Below are 10,537 nucleotides of genomic sequence, written 5' to 3' on the forward strand. Positions count from 1 at the left end.
GATACTCTTAAAAATTTAGAAATATTTCCCTTAACAACTTTTGCTCTATAACATATTTAAATGCAATAAGCAAGAAAATTCTATGCCACAATGCCTTCATCAATATCCAGTGCCTCGAAGCAATATGTTATAACTACAAAATGCCATTTTAAATAGGGCGTGTCCATTTCTACGCTAACCATTTAGCTGACCCGGGCCACTGTCTTTTAGATGATTATTTGCAATAGACTTTAAGTGGCAATTTTATGGCTATTGCAGGTGCTTTATGACGCTTTTCCTGTTTCTTGTAAGGATTTATACCGAATTCCAAGCCAATATCTCCTATGAGTTCCAAGTTTATGTTTCCCCTTTATATGCTATTCACGTCCATCTTTCAATTACATATATATGCAGAGTTTCAGTCCGCTGCCTCAATTCGGATTCGTGAGTTTTTTAACGAGGGAGGATGGACAGACAGCTTCAAATCGATACTGGATTTTCTTCTGGTCACAAACACACATATACAGGAATTCAATATAGAATGGTTCAATTATTTTGTCCTCACCCTTTCGTTTTTCGCTTCTTTTTCTCGAAATTATTCCAACGTCGAACTTTTCGTCTCACAAATTGTCGTCCGTAAGGCTTGTATAACTCTGTATAAGCAATCTTGTTGAGCCAATCAAGACCGACTACATTATCCTTAAATCCATCAATTTTTAATCCAAAATAGTTAATTAACATGGCATGGCACTGCACTGACCATAAAACCTTTGAAAAAATGTGTTTCTTACAAAAAACTCATTTTCATAGTAATTAATAAAGAAAACCAAATGTATTATTACTGATTAAGAAAAATGGGTAAACAGAACGTGAGCCAGTGTACAATCTAAAAAGCTGGAAAGACTGCATAAGCCACATGTATTCTTACTCTAGGCAAGCAGCTTATCTATCGCGAATCTGCCAATAAAAGGCAAACTAAATTGCATGTAAAGGAGTCGACAGACCCGTCTAATGACCGAACTGATTAACGAGATAAATATATTAAGAGAAATGTACATAAAAGCAACCGCCGGACGATTTCTTTTTAATTGAATTGAGTTGAATGTGATTCCAATTTAAACTTCATCATCAACAGATAGATGACTTTTTTTTTTCTTATTTAATAGAGAATGCATTTCATACGCAGCTAACTTGTAAGGTTTGTCTATGCATATATATTTACATGTAGATGAAATTTGCTCTCAGATTAAAACTCTTAAATCTCCTAATAGAGAACACTTTATGCCAAATTTACTGCAGTTGATGTGTAAACTTAACATTGTTTTTTTTTTTTTTTAATGATATTTGCTCTCAATCATTTTTGACTCTCCTCGATAAACAAACCTTTCTTACCATCTAACACTCTTCAATGAAACTCTGGATTCTTTTTAATGTTTTCATCATATTGTTGTTGTTTTTTTTCTTCTTTTTTTTACGATTTTGTGTGTTTCTTTCATAATAGAGTTTGTTGTTATATTTTTTTTTTTTGCTTCTTTTTTCTTTACAAATTATCTTGTATTGGTGTGATATATATATTTTGTTGTTGTTCTTGTTATTATTATTAATAAATGTGAGCAATAATTTGTTTTTAAATTAATTTTTAAATATAGATACGATTGCAATTTTTTTCATTATCGGTTTTATGTCGTTACATATACATATCGGTATATAATTTATACGGATATATAGGAGGTTAACAAAGCTAACTAGAGACTTAATATATAAAAAAGTTATTAAGAGCGCCTATTCTAACGAACACTAAGCTTATTCAAGTTTCTTGTCTTTTTGTTTTAATATTTTTAATTAACGTAATTTTGTTCCACTAGATTTTTAAAAACACAACTTAAGAAAAAAGAAGACTCATAAAGGTTTTTTTTTTTCTTTTTTCTTGTTTGTTTCTTTTAACTATATTCACATTCATGATTTCTTTTAAATGATTTTTGGGAGATTATTTTGCAGTTTCTGTTTTGAGAATATATTTTCGTTATTATTCGTCATTTTTATAATCCATGCAGATTGCCTGTAGGTTTTGAGTATTTTTATTCAACTATTTTTTATTTTAAAATGTTTTATTTGAAATAACTCGTTTTAATGCCCGAGCTTAGATTGCTAGCTTCCTGGGAAATGATAGAACTCTTTCAGTTACTAAAGATTTTTTCGTTTTTTTTTTTTTTTTTTTTTAGGTTTAAAAAAAAAAACCATTATAAAAATAAAAGTTAATAGTTTTGATTTTTTTTTTCAAGTAAATATTTAAACTTTAAAAAAAGTTAAGAAAGTAAAGTTAAAAAAATACTGCTATTCGCTGCTGTTATCGTTTTTTAAGAGCGTTTGGTTTTTTCTTTTCATTAATTTTCGCACTTAAAATAATCCTTTCTTCTTTTTCTCTTTCTTACCATCGGCGTTATCTGTGCTGCTGTTAGCACCCAAGCTGCGTCTTTTCAATTCCTCTAAGGTGATATGATTGGCTTCCTCCCACTCTTTGCGTTCGCGCTCAAATTCACGACGCTTCTCCTCAAGTTCTCGTACTTGCAATTCCAAGGCTTTTTTGCGCTCCTCATGACGTCTGGCTAACTCCAATTCTGAATCTTTGAGTTTTTGCATTTTCTCTTTGACTTTCATTTCAAAAACTTGTTCCATTTCTGCTTCCATTTTTTTCATTTTTAATTCATGTTCTCGCTTTTCTTCTTCCATCTGAGTCAAAGGATTTTTATTAGATAAACGAGCCTTGCCATCCGCCACGCCCAAAGCAGATAGTTTGCGGCAACGATAGTTCTCGTAGTGCGTGGTGTTAGTCACATCTTTCAAATCCTGTAGATGCGTTCGTATTATCATATTACGTAACGCTATGAAATCGCAGTGAGTTAAATTTTCCACTTCGACTAAGCCCCAAGGATAGCGGCGCCCTCTTACCTTTTTGCCATCAGCGGTCTCGACAATGGTGTTAGCACCCACTACCGCGAAAGGTACACGATTTCGCAAATTTTGATTTGTTTTCGAATCTTCGGCGTTATCTTCTATAGTTGAAGGGAAATCATATATCTTGATTTTATGCTGCGCTATCTCGTTAAGAATTTGTTTCTTGAATAAATGCACCTCGTCCGGAGTCATAGTGTCCGCTTTGGCTATAACAGGCACCAAATTTACTTTATCTGATAATGACTGCATGCAAGCTATATCGAGCGGACGCAAGCCGTGACCAGTGGGTCCAATGAAATACAAACAACAATGTACCCGATTATCAGGTATTTGCTTCCGATAAACCTGCGATTCAGCTGTTAAATATTCTTCGTATTTGCTATCCACATACTCCAGTATTGGAACCCAGCAATTCGTGTTATCTACACTATCCCCGAAACCGGGCGTATCCACTACTGTTAAAGTTAAATTAACGCCATTCTCTTTCATCAAGACTTTCGTAGCTTCTACACCAACGGTTTCTTTTTTCCTTAGAGAAGGTCCCGGATATTGTTCGCTGTTGTAGACATCCGTTAGGAACATGGAATTGATAAGAGTACTCTTGCCCAAACCACTGCAGCCGACCACCATTAAAGTGAATTCGAAGCCTCTTTTAACAGCCTTGCGATATACCTGATTGGGCAAATTTGCAAAGCCAACATAACCCGCTATTTCCATAGGCTTTTGACGCGCTGGTAACGGTGGCTTTTGCTTTTGCTGTTGCATTTGATTCTGTTGCTCTTTTTCTTGCAATTCCGTTGTCAATTTATTCGAATCGTTGTGGCCTGCACTATTCGATGACGCATCTCCGGATCCGTTCATTGTACTCATCTGATGTTGCTGTTGTTGTTGCTGCTGCAGAGAAGCCGCTTTACTCAGTACACTTGTCGGCAATGAGTGCGGAATAGGCGGCGGTGGCTGTTGCTGCTTATCCCTTAAAGCTAGCTGAGCCAATGTGCTGGGCAGTGATGATATGGCTCCATTAACATTTGTACGTGGACTTTGCATTTTCTTAAGTAAACTACTAATTTTTCCCTTCCTCTAAATTATTGCGCTTGTATACACTCTCAAAGACGCATAAATTCAACTCTTTACTTGAGTAAAAGCAATTTTTTTCTCTTTCTTTATAGTAATAGACAGCTTTTTCCTCGTGCTCTCCGATTAGTTAGCTATCTTAAATAATTCGCAGGCTGTTATTTATTTATTTATTTCTTCTTGGTTTAAATTTTTGTTATAGACAACTTTTAATTTTTGTCAAAATAAATTTCACATAAAATTCTCCAAAATAAACACAATTTTCATTTCTTCATGTCACACCTATTTTTCCTTATTCTCTTTGTTTTACACACAGGAAAAAATTTCCTTTTTTCTTTCGTTTACATTTAATATTTTTCGGTATTTTGTTATTTTCCACAAGCGTTATATCTTTACAATACAATGGCTTGCAATATTTTGCTTCTATTTAATGTGTTTTGTTAGTGTTTGCTCTCCAAACCTAAACGAAGTAAATCTCAAAGCCGAATTAATCTACTCTCTTTAGCTGTGAGTGTAAAAGAGACGTATATAAAGAATTTTACATTAAAATTACACAAGCTTGCTATAGCTATCTCTTCACAAGTCTCCATGAATATTTCTCTATAAACTGAGATGCACTCTTCTTCAAATAAATGTGTTGCATATGTTGAAATCGATATAAATATTTGGTGCGTTCTTTAATGAAGAAGATATTTTTTATGTTAATATAAATTATCTAAAATTAAATTTTTAATAAAGTCTAAGCAAATGTGGAAATTCTCCTTTTATTTCCAAAAATAAAAAAAAAAATTGTACTTGAATAAAATATAATGCCGAGAATAAGTAAATTTGCATAATATTGTGTACCTAGAACTCCCAATTCAACATATGTTACTGAGGTCATTTAGCGAACATCTGGTTTCTAAATTACCTTTACCGTAATGCTAATTATATTCCTAGAAAATTAATCGTATTGAATTTATATTTTGTACTATTAACGAACACGACAAGAATTGCATTAGCAATTTTTAATTGCTGCTGTAAATGCAATTTAACAATCACTTAACTTTTGTTCTCCCTATCTCTCTTCTTTACTTGCAGTATTGCCAGCACGATTTTTTTAATCTTTTGTACAAAAAGAAATAATTTTGCTTTATTTCACTACTATTGTTAAAACGCAAGTAAAACAAAGCAATTTATTTGGAAAGGTATTGATGGGCATTATTCAGGATATATGGACATTATTTAAAACAGTGGAATTAAAAATAATTATAAATACATATGATGAGGACCATTTAGTGATTCTTATATGACGAAATAAGATATAAAAATGTGTAAAAATAACATTCCGCACAGTCATGATATTACTGAGGCTAAACGTTCCAACGAACAGTAATAAATAATTCGTTAAAATTATGGAGCAGAATTAAGTGCTGCTTTAGATCTAACTCGTTCATATTACCGGATTTTAACAAGTTGATCTCACATTTTATTAAAAAGTAAACAACGAAATGCTTTGTCGCCGGATAACAAATGAGCTCACTAAAAATTTCATAAATAGAAATTCTTTTACCTTTATCCTGCAGCTGCATTTATATGTCAGGAAAATTCCCCAAAACGATCCGCTGGACTTCATATGATAAACTGATGGAAAGATTGACGACTTCTGCTTCATTTTATTTGACTCTCCATTTACTTTATTAATAAGACGTTTCTGAGAATAACATTTACTTTCCTGTACATTCCTTACGAAAACGCTAAAATAAGCTGAGAATAATAAAATTCTATTTCTGAGAGTAAAATGTACTTTGCTGCATATTTCTTATTAAGGTGATGTTTCGTAATTTTCATATAATTTTCCAATATATCTAAATTAAATTAATTGCATCTTTAAAAAAATGATTATTTCTACGATCTTTCCATATTTTTCTTATCTTCAAATTGAATGATATTTAATTTAGTCAAGTTTTCCTCTTTATTATTAGTTATTGTCTTAACTGGGCTTACCATTAAATTAAATAAGATATGCTAAAAAAGAAAATAATGTTTCATTGAAAATAAAAAATTAATACAGTTAGAATTTGATTACCAGAAGTGTATTGATTTGTATTCCCTTTTAGGTAATCGTCAATTCTTACACGGTAGGTACAGCGTCCATTCTCATTCATGTGAATTCTTTATTTTTCTACTTTTCTATTTCTTTTTTGTTGCCAGTAAAAGAGTTTTAAAAGAAAATCAAAGTTTAGTTAACTTTAATTAACTTTTGTAAATAAATTAATAATTGGCTTAGGTTAAAATATTTTATTATTGTGAGTAAAGAAAATATAAACGAAACCAAAAAGAATAAAAGTGACTAAATGGCATTCATATTTAACAGGCTAGGAGTGTGCGAAAAGTCAATTCACGATTTGTGTGTCAAATAACATTACTAGCAACGTTAACTGCATACTAATAATGGAAGCATTTTTTTTCGTTTCAAAGTAGAAAACATTTTTCTGTTAAAATTCTTTGTTACTCAACATCGTAGCAATCAGTATTCATTATTTTATATAAAAACGTATACATGAAATCTTATAGTCTATAATAATTTAATTTGAATATGGGATCATTTCTCGTTGGCGCCGAAAATTCAACCGCTACTCTTGGGGTTGACTTGCGATATTTTTGTCAATAGTTTTTGACGATTTAAGTTGTCAAAGTAGCAGCAGTTACAATAGATAATGGAAACATAATTGCTTTAAATTCGTTACGGTCGATTTATTTATAACGCTACTCTAATGAGCCAATTTTCATGACATAATGTATGTTCCTTTAATTTAATGTGAATACCTGTCCATAAAACTTCACCTCACGACGTCCGATGACGTGCGTGTTAACCGTGCGTCACCGATATGCTTCAACAAGTTAGACAATCCCTATAAACTAGGGACCCCAACTGCAGCTGGAGTACAATATTATTTCTATAATAAACCCATTCTGGGAAATGTTGATGCCTATCGTTACCTCTGATTATTCGCTGTAAGAATGATGAAAACCACAGCCATCACGAGACTCCCCGGAGGGCCGTACCCAGCAGGTAGGACTCGCTATCACAACTATAAGATGTAATGTGAAAAACTAAACATTTTTACTATATGAAGATTCAATGTTCATCAGAGCGTTTATATAAGATAAGGTTCAAAAGGTTGCCCCAGCCGATTCAAACTTTTCATAGGAAGTTAGAAGCTAGAAATACTATTATACAGAGAGTTTTTGAAAATTTTGAAAATTAAAAAAAGTGGTTCGAACCGTTCGTCCGAAAACACGTCAGTGTATCAAATTTCATCAAAATATCATAAAAATTGCATTTAGAGTTGTCTGTGATACCCTTTCCGCTGACATTTCACTACCATTTCTTTCGAACCAAAATCGCTATACGCACAACGAACATCTAAAGCTGCCATGCTGATGGGGCATTGAGATCACCTTCCCTTTCTAACAAGTGCACATCACAAACTTACTGCCATATGCTACTGCTCCTCCTCGTTTTAACTAAATTTAGTAATATTTCCCTTTTCTTTCATTATCATTATGCGGTAAATTTTGGAACCAGCGCACCCGTAGATATTCGTAGATAGCAATTGGACTGAGCACATTTTCTTCAATCTTATCATGTGGCACCCAAACACCGAACTTTCTTTTCGCCAAATTTTTGTTAATCTGCGTTCAGATCGAGGCTAACAATGTTCCTCTACTTTTGTCGTAATGTTTAAGACATTTTTCTCTTTAAAGATTTGGACAAGGAATTAGTTTTTAGGTTTACCTCAATGATTGGTAATTTAAGTTGATATATTTAAACAAGCTCTTCTCATAATATATTCGGTTACGCGTAATGTTCACATCCTGCATGCATAGAATAGATTTTATTTGATCCTTGATCTTCTCAATCAATCTTACAGTCAGTCTTCTTCTGTCTACTTTTCAAATTCGTTGGATATTTATTAATGTCATAATTTTGTCTACTAAGCATACTTATCTCCCCTCTTTTTACATTAGCATTATTGCGTCACTTAGGTCTTATGAATCTTGTCTTAGCTTTGACGAGCGCATTTACTTAGAGACAATTCGCCTCATTTACATTATCCTCCCCCTATAATCTTGGTTTTAGGTTACCGTTTGTCCCATGATTGTCATAATTATTATGATTCTCCCTTCTACGCAAGTGTTGCAGCTCAATAACATTCCCATAGTATGATGATTGTATTGAAAGATTTCGTGGTCTTTGAAAAACAAAACAAATAAATAAATACCGATATATTTAAAATAAATACACAAACATTCCCATAGTTGTAAAGGATTTTTAATATACGTAAATAAGGGCGTCTTTATTTCGCGTCCGTTGTCCTTTAAACGTGCTCTCTCAACCGTGCCAAAAAAAAAAAAACAAAACTTTCTTAAGTTCCTTCCGCATAACGCGGTTTGTGTTTTTCAGCGTCGCAATGTCCATATAAGAACAACTTTGGTGGTGAGTTTGCCGTCGTCATCAAATGGTTGCCTTCCCCCTTTTGCACGTGGTTTCAAATATGCCTGCATACGCATACATTTACCTTTACAAATGTGATCGTGAGAAAAAGTTTTCACTCGTATTGAAGACTTTTTACCTTGTGTGCAAATGATGAATTGCGTGGTGATCCTTAAAAGTCTGTACGCTAACAACTACCAATGATCTTTTGTTTTTATATGGGTGATGTGTTGGTGGTAACCACTCTACAGGAATGCATTAAAAGCCTCTACTGTACTTCTAACAACGTTAGGGGTGGTAAAGGTAAACGTTAAGATAAGGGTATAAGTAAAGGTAGTTGAATTTTACAAGCATCTATTATGCTTGAAAAGCAGTAACCTTTACAGGACGTGGGAAAAGTTTCATTGACTTTAAAATTCTGAGCATGTAGAACAAATGAAAATGAAAATTATGGTTAGATTTTTCTTAATTTTTTCCACAATAGATAAAATACTTAACTAACTACTCTAAGGTATGCTACAACTCTGGCTCTCACCCCTGTTCCTTGCGATTTTAGTCGTACTTGTAAAAATACTACAGCATTACAAAGATTGAGCATCGTATTAGGCAAATAAAATATTTCTTGACCGTCAAGGCCATCTTTTATCGACCAAATCATTTTCAATTTGTTATGGCTTTGAGGAGTTTACGACAGCAATGAATGCATGTGTTGCTACAATTAAAAGTCAATGCAATTGACACGCAATTAAGATGAAAGAATTTGCACAGAGTGTGGATATTCTGAGATTTGCTGGAATAAATTTGAATATCTGCGCAACAATGTCAAAGATGAAGCTTGGTTTAAAGCAAACAAAGTTAAGCTATCCTAATAAAAGTGAAAATCAAGTGAAAATGACGTAAGCGTTTTCGAGAACAGTACGACGGATTCTTCTCTTCTGGAAGTACGTAAGCATGGAAGTGCATGATCGAAACAATTCGTAAAAGTTGGAATTTCTAAGAATATTTTTTTTTTTTGCCCAAAAACCGATCATCATAGGAAATTGAAGTATTTCTTACAAAAATTAAAGATTAGCTGAGAATTTTCGCTAATTATTAAAATATTGCGATCTCGGCAGCGATGAGTGCGAATTGACATTTTTATTATTCCTTACGAACAACAACACTTTTATTTTCACAAATTAGATCGCACAGAATAGCTATATATAGCCGGTTATTATTATTATTAATTTGGCCAGAGAAATTAACTCTTAAACTAAGCCCTTAAAGCACTAGCATCTAAAGGCTATCGGCTTTTATTAAAAACTCTACCGTACTTGGCATTCGAACCCAAGACCATTGATTTACTAGTCGAGATTCCTCGCTTTCGGCCATTCAGGCGGTTAATGGTTAGCTGGTTAACTAACACGACTGTGATCTTAATTCGCTGGCGAATAAAATTAAAAAATTCCACCAGAAACGGGATGAGGCATCGGTGATAATCATTGGATGCCCTTAAGAGAGTCAGCCATTTTTGGGTATCAATATGCGTAACACACACTTCACGATTATGAGTATAGACTCGGAGTGATTGGTTCGTAAGAAAAAGTCTCCGTCGAAGTTAGCCGGAAAATAAACGGAAGCATTAGAGTCTTTTAAAAAATGTCATAAAGAATAAGGAATAAGCAGTTCAAACTTATGCTTCGAAAAATACCGCAAGACCGATTTTAAAAACTGGGAAAGCAACTAAATCTGATTAGTATACAACAATAATGAACAATCCTTCATTATGTCAGGGCCAGCTCTCTTAAACTGCCGGCAACATCCAGCCCCATATATCTTAATTGTCATAAATGTGAAGCTTAGGTAAAATTAATACCTGTAAGCCGTAAGCTTTCTAGTTAACTAATTCGCTGCGGAAAACATATTATGAAAATGAATGAATAGTTTTTGAAAAAAAAAAATTATTAAAAATTGATTTTAAAAATGAAATATTTATTTATTTTAATAGCTTAATAACTTAGTACAATCCACGTATGCGGTTTGGCTCATGTTTTCTAAGTAAGCGGAATT

The 10,537-nt window shown here is 33.1% G+C and overlaps 1 protein-coding gene across 1 annotated transcript; it reads right to left on the reverse strand.

Moving 5' to 3' along the window:
- Positions 1 to 2,234: 2,234 nt before the first annotated feature.
- LOC119636669 (protein peanut) lies at positions 2,235 to 4,697 on the reverse strand. Its single transcript, XM_038032199.1, has one exon. The coding sequence runs from the start codon at positions 3,979 to 3,981 to the stop codon at positions 2,377 to 2,379; it is 1,605 nt and encodes a 534-aa protein (XP_037888127.1). The 5' UTR covers positions 3,982 to 4,697; the 3' UTR covers positions 2,235 to 2,376.
- Between the last annotated feature and the right edge of the window lie 5,840 nt (positions 4,698 to 10,537).

This window comes from Glossina fuscipes, unplaced genomic scaffold (genome assembly GCF_014805625.2).
Source record: "Glossina fuscipes isolate IAEA_lab_2018 unplaced genomic scaffold, Yale_Gfus_2 28, whole genome shotgun sequence".
NCBI classification, from domain to species: domain Eukaryota; kingdom Metazoa; phylum Arthropoda; class Insecta; order Diptera; family Glossinidae; genus Glossina; species Glossina fuscipes.

What these genes read in the sequence shown, in the direction of transcription:
- LOC119636669 (XM_038032199.1), bottom strand. Translation starts at nt 3,981, where the DNA reads ATGCAAAGTCCACGTACAAATGTTAATGGAGCCATATCATCACTGCCC.